Genomic DNA, 19,083 nt, shown 5'->3' on the forward strand with positions numbered 1-19,083 from the left:
GTCTGGTGCCAAAAATAGGCTATAGTCTGTTTCTGTAAACATTGGCTATCATTTGTTTTTTACTTTACAATCCTGAAAACAGGAACCTCTTGTATGAAATAAAAAATAGGCTATAGTTTTAGAGTGTGTTTCTCTTTTTACAAGTTCAAGTAGAAAGGGTCTAAGTTTGAGGTTAAATTAGGCTATATAGCCTGTTTCTCAAATCTCAAGCTGTCCTGTGTGTGGGTGAAAACAGACTATAGTCTGTTTCTGTAAATATATTGGTTATAGAATGTCATATATTTACGTCTTGTAGAGACAAGAGAAGCACATTTTTGGCAAATATAGCTTAAGATTACAGTTTGTTTTCCAAACACACAAAAAACTACCATGATGAAAGGATTATACAGGAAATGGTGCCTTATATCAAGAATACACTTGAGAAAGTGAACAATAGCATAAATATAATTTGATTATTATATATACTAGGACTGTTAACAAATCATAAGCCATCACACTCCAGAATGCCTCAATATATATAATACTGATAATTCTTTTAACATACAGGATTCAAGGATTTCTAAATAAATTCCAATAAAGGACATGTATGCATATATTTTATCAAGAGGCACAAAGGGGCCTTAATTTTCATATGCTGTTGATCATATATGTAACAGTATATATATATGATAAACAGCATATCACATGGAAACCAACTTTTTTTCTTGCTATATATACATATATGTATGTATACAGTGTTTATATATCTATAACTCATAATTTTAAATATATTTCAAATGAATAAATTAAATTTGGAAAATGAGAACTCATTCAGTATAAACATAAATGTGCATAATTTAGTCATTTCAATAAATGTGCATATTTCTGTAATTCCATGGACCAAGCAAACAAATTGAAACCTGTTACAATTTTGTAAAGATATAACATTGAACAGGTGCCCTGTGCAAGTGAATACTGCAAGCTTCAGCACGAATAGTATATGGAATAGAAACTAGTTACAACTCTATTTTAATATCACAAATAGCACAAACTCCCTAAAATGGATGATTTTTGCTTAAAGAATCAGTCGTCAAAGAAGCAAGGAAAAGAAAAACCACACAAACGCATTATTTTCATTACAGGTTTTACACAGCAAAACCATGAAACGGTGCCCAGGTGTACGTATAATACATCTAGCACACATACAGTTACTGGTAAAGATTTTTTTCTTTACATAAAAACAATATCATACTCATGTATATATGAAGTAAAGCCAATGACTTTTCCAGGTTTTTCAACTGATTTGCACTACAAATGAAGACAATTAACAATGTTCATATAATATCTAAAGCATTCAATATGAGTAACAGAATCTCCATGTAAATTAACCGTAAATACTTAGCAAAAATCATTCTATCGACTGTAAAGTCACAATAAAAGCTAATGTACCCTTGAAAATTTGTATACTGCACCAGGCATTGACAAAAAAAAAAAAAAAAACAGAAAATAAAATAGATTCTAGTACAAAAAAAAATTAGCATAAAAATTAATGAATTGAATATCAATTATTGATGATAAAAAATCTAAATCCCACAACCACTATAAAGCATTGTTTTTTCCAAAAAAAAAAAAAAAAAAAAAATAAACAAATCAAAGGAAAATGGTTAATTTTCACCATATACTATAGTACTTTTAAATTAATTTCATTACAAGTGGTTTTGGACACAAGTTAAAATATACATCGAATTTAAAGATAACAAGATTTTCTTGAACAGTTGTATAGGTCATCATGTGATGGCTGATAGGAATTTCCCTTAAAGCTTAATGTTAGGATGTCCGTTCAGAAATTTAAGCCAAAGGTTGCTAGTTCCAGTCGCAGGGCAGACAGAACATTTTTCTTTACTCCTTCCTGTTCTAGATTTGGAGCTGTTTACCCCTCAAAGTGTAAGCTACAGTAGTTAAAGAATGCGGGTTGTGGTTGTTTTCGGGATCAAAGACTGAAAGGCCAAGGTGCATTTTGTAAAAGCTTATACAGTATATGTTTCCTTTACGTTTCCTTTACTAATTTTGGCTGATGTGAATTAATACTAAAATCCTCAGCGAGCCTTGCTGAACAGCATATAAACAAAAATCAATCAATACGTGGCAAGAAAACTGATGATGCACCAACATGCTTTCAAGCCTGTTATATATATTCAACACAAAAATCTCATTACACTACGATCAATTAAATGATTGACTGATGATTCTATCAAATGTCAAAAAATATTGGTCTATGAACAAAACACAAAGGTTTTTTATATTGGTTTAATTCTGGAAGTTAAACAAAAATTAGAAAGAAAAAGAAATTAATTTTTAGTAGAAGTTGAGAAATACATCAACATTTTATCTTAAATATATGGTTTTTTGTTACTTTTTGGCCCTGAAAATTCTCTCCCTTGAAAATAATAAAAAAAATTCTATCAGAAAGGAATGCCCTATTAGAAGTCTTTATCACAATTTATTGAGTAAAAGGAACAAAAAGATTCGAAGGATTCTTCGCCATCATAAAGTCTTAATAAGTTAATTTATAAAGTGATTACCATAGTTATCATCAAATAAGCCCCCTCCTTTTGTGTTTAAGTTAATTACCGTATTTAAGCTCAAGTAAATTAAGCCCCCTTTCCTATCATATAAAAGTTTAGTACTGTATTTATTCAAAAATAAGTCCCCTCCCCCAGTCTAAAAGATTAGTGCCACATTTAACCTAAAATGAGCCCTCTCTCCTAAAATAATGGTTTACCCTGAACTACCATATTCATCCTCAAAATTATAAGCCTATAGTGAAAAAGTTCAAATAAGCCCTCTCTCCTAGTGTACTATTTAATGTCATATTTATCCTAAAATAAGCCCTCCCATAGTATAATGGTTTACCCAGGATTACCGTATTTATCCTAAAATCTACTAGCCCTTTCCACAGTGTGAAAGTACTAGTTTAGTACTGTAGTATTTATTTTCAAATAAGCCCCCTCCTCTCGTGTAAAAATTTAATATTAAAGTTTTAGGAAGGTTTATTTATGAATTATTTTTTAGCTTATAATTCTAAAATTTAAAGATTTTTTTTTTTTTTTGTAAATATAATGGTTCTGCAAAAATGAACGGCGCTTATTTGTGAGCATGGGCTTATTTGTGGATCAATTAAATAAAAGTGAAAATGAAATATTAATTCAATACTGCTTGTATATGATCTATCAATATTTAACATTATCTATGTTATCATCTTATCAGAGTGTTACTAGTGCAGTGTATAAATATCTCGTCAATAACTGTTATATAGATATCAAAATTAAGGAAATATCCTGCAGAACCAACCAACACTTGCATCTTTGAAAATGATGCAATAAATTTTGAGTACACCAAAATGGGCTCACTTACAGAACATAAATAACAAAAATAAATACAAACAAAAACAATCCTATGAACCTATCTCTCCCCGAGATAGTCGAGTCAAACATTACAAGTGGCATAATTTCATGGAAAATCAAAGAAATAAAATTTATATCGCAAGTACAAAGAGTTTTCTAGAGATCAGTTTAGTGAGTAAGGAGTATTTATTGCAGAAAAACCTCTAAAAATGATGGAATAGAATCATACATCCCCAGGCATATCATCTAACACTGGAAATTAATTATACACATACAGGTACGTAAGGTGATGATAGTATGTATCAAATCTCACAAAAACAGGTAAAGAATGTTAGAATTTTTTTTAACTGTGGACAATATTCGGTTGGGTGGTCGGGTGGCGCAGTGGTAGCACACTTGCCTTTCACATAGGCGGCCGGGGTTCGACTCCCTGATCGGACGTTAAAAGGTATGTGGTCACCTGCTGACTACGAGGGTTTTCCCCGGGTACTCCGGTTTCCTCCCACAGTAAGACCCCTCGCACGCTTACATCCGGGCCAACAAGAGTGATTAATTGAAGTTAATATAACTTGTTTCACAATTGTTGTAAAATAAATAAAGTTGACATCTTTAATAGTCTGTCTACCGGACAGATGGACACTTTGATTCCTGTATAACTCATCCCCTTAACTGTCAGGGGTATACCTGTATAACTGTTGATGATTTCCTGAACTTTGTCAACTGAGAGTTGACCTTCAACCTGAAATGATCTCCTGAACTATATTTGTCTTTAAGAACTGATACACGTAGCTGACCTTTATCCGTTGAACTCTAGTTGACCTTTAACCTAAGATGATCTCCTGAACTGTATTTTTCTTCAAGAATTGAACTTTATCCCTTGAACTCTAGTTGAACTTAAATATGTGATGATCTCTTGAACTTTTTCTTCGTGTACTGAGAGTTGACCTTTAACCTAAGATGACCTCCTGACCTCTACAGGAACTGGTATTGGAGGTGACAGGAGAGAAATCTTCAGTAGCTGTGCCTTACGTTTGTGGTCGACAACATTGCTACGTCAACAAATTCACTACTGGTGTTGTCCGAATCCCTGAAGGCTGTGTGAGTTGCCAACACCTGAAACACAGATATTGTATGTTATGGCTGATGGGACGTTAAACAAATATCTCTCCCAGACTGTAACATTCTCCATTTTCCAAACTGATTTATCTAAACCTGTTTGATTAATTATCTGTAAAAATGAATTTATATGTTGTTTGATTAACTTGTGTGGAATCCACATACAGATGTAAAACAATCTACATTCATAAAGCCAAATGTCAATTTAAAAACTCTTGATGATTATTTTTTTTCTCATAAAATAGTAGATGAACACAGGATCACTTTGGTGTTTGTAATGCCCATAAAATTGTGGAAAGCACCTGTATGACAATGTAGTTTGTCGCCTTCGCTGATATGTTAATAAAGATAAGTTGACGTATTTTTTTTCTCCCGTATGATGGCGTATCAACTTATCAAGTGACTTGTTTCAGTTTCAATTTGAATTTCAACGTTTGCCAGTGATATTCATGCTAAAGTAAACGAAACCAAAAGTTACATACTGACTGGTCTGTTACTTTACAACTTTGAACAATGGCTTTAGTTTTGGATTACGTTGACATGTTATGAGAGTATTATACAGATTGTGGATGGGAAATAATAACAACAACGTCTCGTATGACTTCTTCTATTTCTATTAATCTGGTATGTTCATTGGAAACTTGTTAATATTGTTTTAAACTTTTAATCATGAATTCACAATACATTTTTTCAAATATTCATAATAAATTTACATACTATCCGATTATAATCGATAATCGATCGGAAGGGGCTCTCCGATTCCCAACACTAGTTTACACAACAATGACTTGTTTTTCCAGTAGAAAGGGAAGAAATTACATTCTCCATAATCAAAGATAAAAATAGGTCTCCAATAAATTACAAAAATGAGGCATTGTCTTAAAATTCAGCACAATTCTGTTTTTATGATTCTGATGCTTGAATATTAAAACTAAACAAAATAGATGACCTTAACAACGAGTAAAACAAGGAACAAACATGAAATCATTACAGGGGTCAAATTTCAGGAGTTCTCACCAGACACTGGCCAGACATTCCTGTTAGCAAGAGGATCACTCCACTGCATAGACACCGGACGATGTGATTGGTTTACAGACTGGTCATATGACCCTTCAGCAGCCTCTTCATTGGCTAGGACTTGTCCAGGCTGGTTCCAGTTCTGATTGGATGGCCACAGACCATGCACTTGTTTTTCGTGCTAATAGACAAATAAAGACAACAAATGTTTGTAAATCTTACAGATAAGTCTTCGACCTTGGTGGAGCTTAACACAAGGTCATAAGAAGTTAAAATCTATCAAAAATTAGAAAAGAAAAAATTAACGATGACCTACATTTGGTGTAATGGTGTGTTACTTGCCAATTTATGATGATTGACAGCTAGGGTTCAAAATCAGTAGGAAAGTAATAATTGATTATTGGTTGAACATAATTTACTCATTATTGATTATGTAATCAGGTGGTCAATATCAAACATTTAATTTTTGTTCACAACATTTTAATGTAATGTTGCTCAGTTTTCCTTGTTATCAAACGACTGATTACGTGTATCAATTAAAAATGAGAATTGTCTGACCAATATTGATGGTTGTTAGACTTTCAATCAAGCAGACACTAGTAGAGTCAGACATTTGGAATGAAGATGTGTAAACACGTACCAGGAGACCTTCAGCACTGTGTGGGCGATCGTCGCAAGAAGGTGGGCGGTCATGGTTGGGTGATTTTACACCTGGCTTACGATTCTCGTCATCGCTGCACCCACTCCTGTGAAACAACTCGAGCATAAAATCACACAAAACTATATCCACATGATGCTTTCTCCTTCCTTTTGATTAATATGTTGTGTCTCACAGGGTACCAATGAGGTGCAAACTCTCGAAACTTTGAACATTATCTGGCAATAAGTTTCTTGCACTCGACACATTACAGATTACTAAATTAGTTTCTTACGTTTGAGCTTGTACGGTTTACTGGACTTATAAAATTTTTCACTTCCTTGGAGGTGAGACAGGGGAATTTCAACCTGAGAGGAAGATTCTTAAGTTGCCAAACATGAGTGTATCTTACCTAGAGGGTTGAGATTCCCCTGTCTCACTTACATGGGGGTGAATGATTATTTTTCTCTTACCCTGTTTACCCTCTTATGTATCTAATATGGAAGTTACATCAATGCAAGGAAATACTGACATGACGTCATTGCTATTGTTTGTTATAACAAACTGCAATTGTTCAGAATTTGTAAAGAGCATATGCATGTGCAGCTTGTCTTTTCCCTAGGGTGAGGTGAGAAAATCTCACCCCGGTAAAACTATGCATATCCCTGTCCATGGTAAGAGAAAATGAGTTCCAAACCCTTGAAATCTAATAGCTAAACTTACTTTGACTCTATGGCATGTACAAGGTCCAGCCCCACTGCAAAAAACTGCTCCCCGCAAGACGAATCATCACTGAGGTCGTCCGAGTCTTGAATGGCAGACCAGCTGCTATTGAGTGTATTGTCTGACCTGAAACATCCAAATGAATCCAATTAAAACACAGAGCACAAAGTGCAACAACCAATCAAAGAAGAGAGCACAAAGTGCAGCAACCAATCAAAGAAGAGAGCACAAGGTGCAGCGACCAATCAAAGAAGAGAGCACAAGGTGCAGCAACCAATCAAAGAAGAGAGCACAAAATGATATTTAAGGAATCAAAATACCGCAATCTTAAATAAAGATATCGTTTTGACCTTACATTAACATAGTGGGGCCTTAAATTATACACACCATGACCATAAATTAACATTTTTTAAGCATTTTTTTCATTTCAACAAATTTTAATTTTATTGCTATAAAACAAATGGATTGAGCATACAGTAAAACTCGGAAAAGTCGAAGTCGTCGGGACCAAGCAAAATATTCGACTTATCCGATGGTTCGACTTATCCGTGTTTGTATACGGAGACAAAACCCAACTATCATCGGTTGTATGCAGAACAAGTGCTTGCATGATAAGATAGTCAAAAATAAGCAATACATAATAACAAAGAAATTAATTAATTGTACATGATAACAATTATTCCTTTATCTAATAAACAATATTGTGCACAGTTACAAATAAAAACAAAGTTCATGCGTAAAATAGTCTTTGACATAGACACACGATTTACACACGGGAGCCGCAAATGACAGCATAATATTCTATGAAAACGTTACATATATTATAAGAATATAAATGTATATATTGTACTCATATTATCTATCTTTAAATCCGTTTATATTGTTCTCCAATTTAACAATATTAAACAATAAACAGTCCGGGAAAATTGATCGACCGTACGCGTGCTGATTTTGTATCAAAGGTGAAGGCCGCGGTCAGTGTTTTATCGGCTGCATAATCATGCATTGCCACAATCTTTGGAACAGAGTAAAAACATTCCGCATATCATTGTTACTATTGCATCGTCGTATTCAGAATTTAGGCATATATAGATAAATCAATGACAGACAGGTATTTTTCTTTGCATTTTTCGATGGAAGATATGTAATTTATCGCTTACTTTTTCCTTATTTTTTTCGGCGGCCTTGTGCATCAAAACAGTAAACAGAACACATTGGTTTGTAGACTAAAACGTGCACATTTTATTCTTAGTTATGTATACCTGAATGTTTTACTTCACCTGAGCACCTGTACAAACAATTGGATGATGCGTAACCGACAGCCGGAAACTAATAATAGGCTCTGTTTACACCGTTACGGGTGATCGGTCACACTCGGTCAATCAGACGAGGCCAGCAAATTTTACCTGAGACAGCATGACGCCTCGATGTTCGACACAAAAATGGAAATTTTGGTATAGTTTAGAAGGGAGGGACCACAAAATATATTCGACACAACCGCAGTATTCGATTCAACAGTGTTCGAGTCATCCGTGCTTAATTTACTAAGATAAAGAAGGGAAAAAATCGGGACCGAACGAAACGTTCGACTCATCCGATGTATTCGATTCAACCGTATTCGACACAAGTAAGTTTTACTGTATATCAAAATACCATGATCTTTAATAATTAACATACTGTGACCTTAATTAACATACCCGTGACCTGACAGGCCACCACTGTTGAGTGGCCACGTCCTGTTGTTGTATCGAGTGTCGGGGAAGCCACCCCACTGTAAGCCCCCGGATAGATTCTGTCCCGACCCCATGGGACTGTTGTAGCTGTGGGAGGGGCGATGACACATGTCATGAGAGTATCGGCGTGGCACGGTATTTGAACCAGACAGATGGTCCGGGAAGCCATGCTGATGGGATGACAGTGAGCTGGTTGGGAGACTAGAACGATGCGGCCAAGTGTTGCGGCCCTGGCCTCCCATCCCAGTGAAATCGAGACATCCGTCGGACCGTCTGTGGGTCGGCACCTGTCACATGACTTTGTTATGAGCTACAGGATATACATGTAAACAGGATACATAAAATACCTTTACAGGTCAAGTTCAATATACATCCCATTTCTTCATTGTAGAAAACTGTTACTCTGCTGTCCAAAAACTCATGATTCCTGAAATACCTAATAATACATGTAAATTTGATCAGTATTGGGAAATTTTAGCGACCTTGAACTTTTTAGTAACATTTATCTGTTTTGAATTTTGAATTACCTTGATTCTGAACTGGTTTTAGAAATGTACTGTCACTATTTTGACCTTGAGAACTTTATGTCCTTGCCCTTCACTGAAGGTTGTTGTTACCTTAGAAAGTCGAAGGTCATCCATATCTCTTGGCGATGGGGTACGGCTGCTGAAGACCGTTGGCACGCTGATGTGGGTGTGGTTTTCTGGGATGGGCTCCATGTGACCGGATGATCCACCAATCCCTGACAAAAGGTTGATGACAAGGTCAAGGTCTTCTTCAGTGGCAGGATGGCTACTGACAACTTGACCAGGATACTGTACACTGACTGTCTGACCTGAAATCCAACATCGAGTCAAAAGAAAAGGTCTACAAGACATGTATCCTCAGCTGCTGTGTAAATTAATCTCTAAGGTAGAAACTCACAATCCACAATTAAAGGCAAATGAAAATTCACATGAACTTAGCACATGCATACACATTAAAGTCTGACCTTCACCTTTAGTGTAAAATGACCTTAATGCATTTGAAATTTTGAGGAAATTTAATAATTCAATACCGTAACGGTACATAATAACCATGTATCTTATTAACTCTATCCTCAGTATTTTGATTTTTTTTTCTGTTTGACAATATCATAAAGTTTCTGTTTTTCAATGAATCTCTAAATTTATTATTATTATGACGCCATGAACTTTCTGTAATATGTAATCATGTCAACGACTATTTTTGTCACTAATTTCCACAATCTTTGCCAGTAATTTTTTGTGATTTCAGTAACTTTCTGCTCTTGATGATCTTAAATTTTCTGTTATTACAACGTCTTAAACTTTGTAGTTGCAATAATGTCATTACCTGGGCGACATTTTCACCTAATATTTAATAACATACCTGCAGACATAGTCTGTACATCTTCCCTTGCACTATCAACATCCTGTAGTTGCATCAAATTCTCCTCCTCTCTGACATCCTCATGTACAGGATCTAAGCCAATCGGAACCAGGATATCTGATTGGCTCTGTGGTGTCACATGATTGCTGGCAAAGGGATCTACATTTTGTAACTGGCCACTAGCACCATTCTGGTTAAGATCTACATAAAAGGCACATTTGCTTTCATCGGGTGAAGATTTCCTTTCAAACAACGAGAACAACGAAGACTTAAATGTGTTGTTCTTGTTCAATTTTGGTGATCCGTTGTTGGGACTATTTTTCTTTGGCGGAGGAGCACTGGTGTGTAAAGGGGAATCTTTGGTAACTTTAGGAATGAGATCTAAGGCAGCCATTTGCTGAAGCATGTCATTATTCTCCGTACTCTCATAGATTTGGACTAGTTTGTTGAGCAAGGTTGTCAAGGTAACAGAACACATATGGTGGTAATCGGAGTGGACTTTTAGAAACAACAGCAGACATTGACATAGCACCTGTCAAAATAAAATATATTACTTATACAATTATCATCAAAAAGCTAGTTTTTTCCCTTTATTTTCTTAAAGCCTCCCTATGTTTTCATAACACATCAAAGTTGACATCATTATCAAAATATGTTAAATTTTAGAATATTTATAACCTAATGTTGCCATGGAAACCAATACAGTATTTTTTCATATAATTGCAATTAAAACTGGGGGACTCCCCATTAATTACAGGAAATCTCTAATTAATGCAGTGCTCCACTGTCAATTTATAAATGAGGCGTTGAAAATATGTCATACAATTGCACACATGCACAAACTGGTTTGTTTTGACGAATGGCGGACTGACAAAGTCACACATCAGAAACCCAAAGTCGATCAGAAGTACTGGTTATTGTCACAGATCGATAAGCAAAGGAAAGGATTGGGTAAAAACACAACAGTATCTACAACGTACAGAGTCAACGTTAGTCTGCTTGACCAAAATTAAAGATAGGTTACCCCTGAAAAGCCACCGTGAATTGGCACTGAAACTTCTCGGCATTTGATAAACAAACACATGCTTTTCTGTTTATCATCCGAGGATGTCATTCTGCATGAACAGGACTGGTTCACATTCTTATTTTTAGATGTTTATTATAATTACATACTTTACTTATGAACTGTTGATGAGCAGAATGAGCAGATTTGAAGGGAATAATATGGAGATAAATCTATAAGGTTTGAAGTTTAGTCTAAGTTTTATTTCTACAAACAAAAACATATAGAGGCTATAATTATAATACTTTTGTCAATTCTGCAGATTCTATAACTAGTAGCTATATAGTGTTTCACAGACAGTTTCCACCCCTTAAGACAGACACTTAAAAAATTTATGTTACTATAAAGTAAAATATTCTTGTTTCAACTGCTGTATATTCAAACTCACCTTAATATAAAATAAGTTGAGGATCCTGCATTGTACCATATTTTTACAGATTAACATATAGTACTTAATAATAAATTAGAGTTTTGCCAAATTTTACAAACTCATCTCATGAAGAGTTATCATGTATCAGTTTTCTGAAAATTTTCTCTAGACCAGATTTTACAGAAATTGATCAAACCCGAGAGAGTCTTTACATATCTAACTTACCTGGGAGTTATTTGTTTTTAACTAAATAAATTACAATGTGTTCTCACCTTATCATAGCTATACATGTATTAATATTGTTACCTTACCTGAGAGTAAGTAGGGGTTTTCTCTAGTTTAACAAACTCACCTAAAAGTTAGTACAGGTGTTTACTATTTGTACCTTACCTGAGAGTTAGTAGGGGTTTTCTCTAGCTTTTCTCCTTTATCTAGCCTCGACTTCAGACTGGACATGAGTTTTTCCATCTCCCTGAGTTTGCCGCCTGGGTCGATTCCATTGCTACTACTGTACACGGTCTGAAATGCCCCACACGTCTCGCGTCCTAGCCTCTCACACCGAGTATCCTTGGTAACACTTTGGAGGGAGTCGAGAAGATGGGTTCCTGCCCCATCAAACTTCTTCCAAGCATCCAGGTACTCTACAACACCCTCATAACTATTTTGCACCTGTCCTGCAAAAACACTCTCTCCATCTTCAACGAAGAACGCTGACTGTGACTCACCAGCTCCGAGAGGTCGACTCCCAGAGGTCATCAGTAGATGTTTCTTCAAATTCTCCATAGCGACAGTACTTTGTCAACCAATCAGATGGCTTGTGTCCAAATCTTTTTCATTTGTGTTTATCATAATGACATTAACTTTTTTTCCGGGAATGGAATATGACTAGATGAAATAAAAACACAAAATGGCAGAGAATTTCTAGTACATAACTTACATGTGTCATCAGTTGCTACAGAATAATCACTTGTTTACCACAGACTGCTGTGATGCATGATCTGACCTTCACCTTCTTCATCATGACAATCATATTGACCTTTTGCCCTTTGAGGTCAGTGTCAATTTGATTCTGTATTCAAATCATAAGGCTGGTAAGGGCTTTCATTGTTGGAACTCAGCATTGGCCAGTACAGGTGATCTGAAACAAAACAAAAAAAACCTTTCAGTTAACACAATGATCTTAAATTGTTTCAATGGTCAAGACTGGACAATGCGAACAGTACTTGATCATCACATTGACGTGGCATAATTTTTGGAAAAGCAGAGAAAGCATTTAGACACATTCAATGATTTATATAGAATCTTTTTCTCTGAATGGTCCCTAAATTTAAAGTGCCTAAATCAAATATGATACAAATCATATTTTGTTTTAAAACTGATATATATCACACAAATTACCATATGTATTAAGCGAATAGATGCCATGTAACACAAATTATATCGTTTTAATGTCCTTATCAATATAACATACACATATTTTTAACGAACTTCTTACGAAAACAATCTATAACTTTAGCTACCTCTTGCTTTAACTCACCTATAAATAGCTAACACATATAGATTATCTGGTTATAATTTAATTTTGCTTGTAACAAGCATTTTCATTGGCTCAAAAAATTATATTATCATCTCATAACATAAATAATGACTGTGACGTCATGATCAGCGGAATAATCGTTGTTCACAGGATTTTGTATTTATCGATGTGTTTTTAAATATCTGGAGCAAAATTTAATTTTGTTTTGGCCCTGGATATGACGCGACAGGTGGCGTTTCTGTCAAGATGAAGTATGTGATTGGTCAATGTAGCGGTCCATGCAAAATGCAGATATACAGTTTAAAACGAAACAAAGTTAAAAGGACCTCACGGTAAACCAATATTTATTTTGTATTTTCTATCATATTATTGGGTATATCTTTTAAAAAAATAACCTTCTGAACAATAACCATTCGAATTTGATGATGTATGTACATAAAAACATCAATTATCAATTATTAAAAGGTTACCACTCTGAATATGCAAATTTTGTGGCATATACGATAAACGCATGCGCACAACAAACTAAAACACATGGAAACAAAAATGGCTTCCATTGTGAATCGACTGCGGTTGGAAACGATAACAGCTTCCGCAATGAAGAGAATTAATAGGGAAATGGGTCAAACACAATCCTAGAATTAAACTTGGGAAGCAGTACAATAGATTGTAACAGTTCAAACATGAAAAAAGCAGTAATACGGACGACGCTCGTATTCTGCTTGATTGTTTGATAGTAGGTCATGACAATCTCGGTAGGCTAGTATTTACACAAACTCTGTAATATTAACACAAACTCTGTAATATTAACACAAACTCTGTAATAGTTCCACAAGCTCGGTAATATTTACACAGTCTGTACCAGTACATCGCTACTGTCACTATACTATATGAACAGTGTTTGCACTTATTTACACATAAATATGTGTGCCGTAATATATAATGAACGTGTTATTTAACATTTAAACCACTGTATAATATGATTATCCAACTAACCCAGACGGAATATAGATATCGCCTTGTAAACTATCGTCTGTTTGTGTTGCCACGATTTCAAAACAGTCACGTAATAATTTAAAAATAATTTCCGCGTTAAATTAAGAGGGGGATTCCCAACTAAATCGAGTGGTCAAGTTGGACATAGGGATTGACTGTGAACATTGGGACAGCACAGAAACATAACTGGAAAGGAACAAAACGCGTACATTCAGTGAAAATTGCAACGTTTATCGTGATGTCCCTTTTAAATTGAATGCAAGCTGAATAAGTGGATGCATCTATTCAAATGACACATTTGCAGTCCTATTATCACCAAAAATGATTCAAACTGATATAATTTTGTTATCCGTGCTGAAACTGCGTATTTATTAATTAAAATGTAGTTCATTAATTTATTTCACCAGTAGTTTTACATTATAACCACCAGCATTAAAACTATGCCGTTTATCTTTTTTAAAGATATTTCTTGTTTGTGTTATTGCTCAATAACGTAAAAAAAAAATATTACAGTTAACCCTTAATTAATCTTCCTTTCAATTTTAAATTTAATACAAAATATTGTTTTATCATTATTTATTTGCCCTACAAATATATATATATATATAACACATAGAATATCTTGCTTTATATATAAATTCAAAAAAATTAATCGATAATTCTTATCAATGCATATAACAACAAATAAATCATACTAATTAACTGATGTTACCAAAAGCCGAATATACTTTTACATTAAAAATACATCTATTTTAAGCAGAATATACTTATAAATACAATAAAAATACATTACCGGTATTATTTTAATTAAAAATACATTAATTATTTCATGCTTATATTTATCGACCTGCATGCTCTCAGTCTAGATATATATATTATATATCTATATATTCTTGTTAAAAAATCTGTGAGGATCGATATATATGCTGTACCTGGACCGAAACATGACAAAATAACTATACTTTTCCGATATACCTGGTAGTGAATGAGAATCGGTTAAAATTTCCTGATCGATGATCTGAGTTTTGTCTATCCGATCGATGATAGATTGAAAACAATTAATTTTCAATCATTCTACTTTGGTATATATTGATACTTACATTTCTTCATTATGCTTAATTACTGTACAAGCACCTTATTTTATATGATACGAGTGACAACCACAATCAAGCGATGGATTGTGACTAGATTTTTTTCCACGTGTTATACAGTGAAACCTGTCTAATCCGACACCTGACATTTCCGACATCCTGTCTCATCCAACACTGTACCATATTTCCGTGATGCCAAGTGTAGTCAACAACAAATACCTGACTTTTGCGACACCCTGTCTCATCCGACCAAAAGTGTCACTCCCACATAGTGTCGGAATATTAGACAGGTTTCACTGTATATCAATCTTTTCATTTATCATATCAGGCATTTCTGATGAAATTTGATAACTGATTGCTCAATTGGTCAAACATCTCAAACAAGTGATATACTCGACGAACTTGATTTATTCCGAACACTATATATACACTTATATAGTAAACATACATCTCCGGCCCTTGATTCTGTATTTGTGATATAAATAGGACCAGGTCAGCCTTGCAAGGGTTCATTCATGCTATTTTTGTGTCTTGATTACCTGATCAAGCTCCAGGTATAAGAATCTAACATGTATACATGTGGGCTTGAAATAACAATAGGTATTGATTTTGTGTGTTATCACATACACATGTACATATATCATGTATCTGACTTATCACCATCAATTTCAATTCACCTGGGTATAATCTGATCCTGACAATCCAGGATGAGAACTGATACAGAGCATGCATGGATCTATAAATATCTTTTTAATCACAAGGTTATGCCTTTAATATCATGATCACTACCACTGGTATTTCACAGTTATTTAAAGCTTCAAACTACCAAATAACCTAAAATTCTACACACATGTATTCATGGCAATTCCAGATGCTCATTCATGCTCTCGTAATAATAAAATTATATAATTAGTTGGACTGGACACTTGATCTGGGGAATCCTTGCATTGCGACATCATGCAGTGTATGAAAATAACTCACCGCATTTATTTTTATTGCTAGATTTGTCACGGAGCCGAGAACGGGGCTACATCAATGTACACTACGCTATTGTTGTTGAATGATAATTATATAACCCGCCCGTTTCATTGTGGGACTAATTTGCATAGAAACTTGGGTCTGTCACACCCAGTTATTAATTTTGGGAATTTCCCCTATACTTCAATAAATACACATTTTCCTTCAGTTTTTTATTCACAATAATTTGTTAGGTATATATTAAGTTTGAAATCTGTAGAGAAGTCAAAATGTAAATATTTATGTATATTTTTTGGGAGTATGGAACTTTAATATAGTTCTATTATGATAAATTGCAATTGATTGTTAATTGATATGTTGTACCACCACGTACACAGCATATATCTTATTCCTGCATGTAAATCCCTGGTACCTTGCATATCTCTCACCATTATAAGAGTTTCGAATGTTAATTATGACATTTTCTGAACTTTTTCATCTGATTATATAATTATCTGGATGCCATCTTTAAGCAGGAAGCTTAATCAGGTAGGTATATGTAGAACTGCATCCTCATCAGTGAGTCTGGTAACATTCTTATTTATACGGATGGCTGAAGGTCCTATATATATCAGATTGACTATAGGTGTTAAAAATGTTACAATAACATAAGGCTGGTGGATCAGATCATGGCGCGGGTCTGGTACAATAACATAAGGCTGGTGGATCAGATCATGGCGCGGATCTGGTACAATAACATAAGGCTGGTGGATCAGATCATGGCGCGCGCCTGGTACAATAACATAAGGCTGGTGGATCAGATCATGGCGCGGGCCTGGTACAATAACATAAGGCTGGTGGATCAGATCATGGCGCGGGTCTGGTACAATAACATAAGGCTGGTGGATCAGATCATGGCGCGGGTCTGGTACAATAACATAAGGCTGGTGGATCAGATCATGGCGCGGGTCTGGTACAATAACATAAGGCTGGTGGATCAGATCATGGCGCGGGTCTGGTACAATAACATAAGGCTGGTGGATCAGATCATGGCGCGGGTCTGGTACAATAACATAAGGCTGGTGGATCAGATCATGGCGCGGGTCTGGTACAATAACATAAGGCTGGTGGATCAGATCATGGCGCGGGTCTGGTACAATAACATAAGGCTGGTGGATCAGATCATGGCGCGGGTCTGGTACAATAACATAAGGCTGGTGGATCAGATCATGGCGCGGGTCTGGTATACTCAAAAGATGATCACAATAAAGGCAACGTTAACATTCGAAGTGAAAATTAATATATATGATATAATTACACCACACTCGACATCATCAGCAAGTATACCCTCCCCGCCTCTCTAAAATGAAGGAATCTCCTCTCCCACCCCCTTCATAGGCCTCTCCCATTATCCACCTTATAACTCTCTAATATCATAAAGCAGCATAATTAAAGCAACATAATTTCTTTCTTACTCTGAAATACATGTAAAAATTATGTTACATGGATTCTCCATATATATTCTCGGCTATATTTAACCTACATGGAATATACAAAGGTACCCTCCCCACCCCTCTAACATTAAGGAATCTCCTCTCCCCCACCCCTTCATAAGCCTGTCCTATTATCAATCTCACAACTTTCACATACTAGTGTATACTTCATTTTTAACTTTCTTTAATATCCCTCTACTAATATTGATACTATTTACTTCACTATTAATAAAACTGTAAGCACATTGAAGGAAAAGGGCACAGATTAGTTACTTAAGATTGCAGACAATTTGAACAGTTTATAGAAAAATATGTGACAGTTTATATATGTAACAATATTTGACAGAATTGTGTTGGAATGGAATAACATGAAAGGACAAAAGAAACAAATCCCTATAAATCACATGTAAGTTACAACCCATTGGCACCTTAACTCTTAATCCCCATTTTACCAGATGGGACTTAAAACTGTGGCCGATGTGGGAATGTCCGACCATGCTGCCTGAAAAAGAACCCTTTGTAGTTTTTTATATTAAGTAATTAGAGAAGATGTGATAATGCCAGCCCAGAGTTTATAGGGTTAGGCAATAATTAGGTATGTTTAGAGGAACTTAAAAAATATAGAACTAAACCAGATTCAATCGACTATAGGACCTATATATATACTCCTTAGTCCGTGATCACAACACAGGACATCCAGAGTTATGATAGGGCAACTATTTGGATAAGGAGCTCGAGTCGCCTTCAAACTTATGAATATATTTCAGACTACAGACGACTTCCCTCTTTTAACTTCCCTTTCTCTCCTGACACTCCATTACTATATCTCTTCTTTTCATTTTCCTATATTTTCTCATCCACTGAAATGCCTTTCGGTGGTAATAGCTGGCGGTAAACACGTTAATAATGATAATTTAAGTTATAAACTGTCATATGGTATACAATCTATGATTGGATGTGTCATAAATGTGCAATATGAACAACTGCGATAGATACATATATATAAACAAGATGCATGTCCACCGGTCTGAACTGGCCATCAACTGGCTATCAAGGATCCAACCTGAGTGATTGGCCATCAACTGGCTATCAAGTATCCAACCTGAGTGATTCAGTGATAAATTCCAAAATTGTTTGAAAATTATTTGGTCTACAATTTTTCTGACGCACAACGGCTGAATGGCTGTCTGTACAAAAACAAGTAATAAGGAGTTACTTAAATAATCTAAATACCAACGTAAAGTTTTACATATTTAGGTCGTAACCACTGAATTTTCCATCATTGAGTCTATCAAACATACCAGATATACAAGTCATGATCAGACCGGAGTCGTGACAGCGGCATCGTAAGAGATTAAACCTGAAAACTGATCACATCAACAAACATATTCGATTTTATCCATATAAACTAATTGAACATAAACAACCGAGCCAAGTAAAAACTTGTCCTCAACAAACACTGCTTGTTTGAAGTCTGAATTATGCAAAATACATGATGTTTACCTTCAAAAACACATGCAGCGATCAAACCGGAAGTAGGTATCACCCCTTCTTCTCGGGTTGTCTTTTGAGTTTTCG

General features: G+C 35.1%; 1 protein-coding gene across 1 annotated transcript; it reads right to left on the bottom strand.

The window, feature by feature from the left end:
- Positions 1-2,817: 2,817 nt before the first annotated feature.
- LOC117338641 lies at positions 2,818-19,045 on the bottom strand. Its single transcript, XM_033900000.1, has 9 exons — positions 19,009-19,045; positions 11,822-12,569; positions 9,999-10,530; positions 9,227-9,444; positions 8,574-8,896; positions 6,877-7,002; positions 6,157-6,262; positions 5,517-5,697; positions 2,818-4,496 (listed from the first exon to the last, which is right to left on the bottom strand). Exons 2-9 carry the CDS (start codon positions 12,212-12,214, stop codon positions 4,450-4,452), a joined length of 1,926 nt encoding a protein of 641 aa, XP_033755891.1. The 5' UTR covers positions 12,215-12,569; positions 19,009-19,045; the 3' UTR covers positions 2,818-4,449.
- Between the last annotated feature and the right edge of the window lie 38 nt (positions 19,046-19,083).

This window comes from Pecten maximus, chromosome 11, assembly GCF_902652985.1.
Source record: "Pecten maximus chromosome 11, xPecMax1.1, whole genome shotgun sequence".
NCBI lineage: Eukaryota > Metazoa > Mollusca > Bivalvia > Pectinida > Pectinidae > Pecten > Pecten maximus.

Coding starts and splice junctions, on each gene's coding strand:
- LOC117338641 (XM_033900000.1), bottom strand. CDS start 12,214: ATGGAGAATTTGAAGAAACATCTACTGATGACCTCTGGGAGTCGACCT. Junction 10,531..11,821: donor AAACCCCTACTAACTCTCAG/GTAAGGTACAAA, acceptor TTATTTTGACAG/GTGCTATGTCAATGTCTGCT. Junction 9,445..9,998: donor TGTACAGACTATGTCTGCAG/GTATGTTATTAA, acceptor GTTGGATTTCAG/GTCAGACAGTCAGTGTACAG.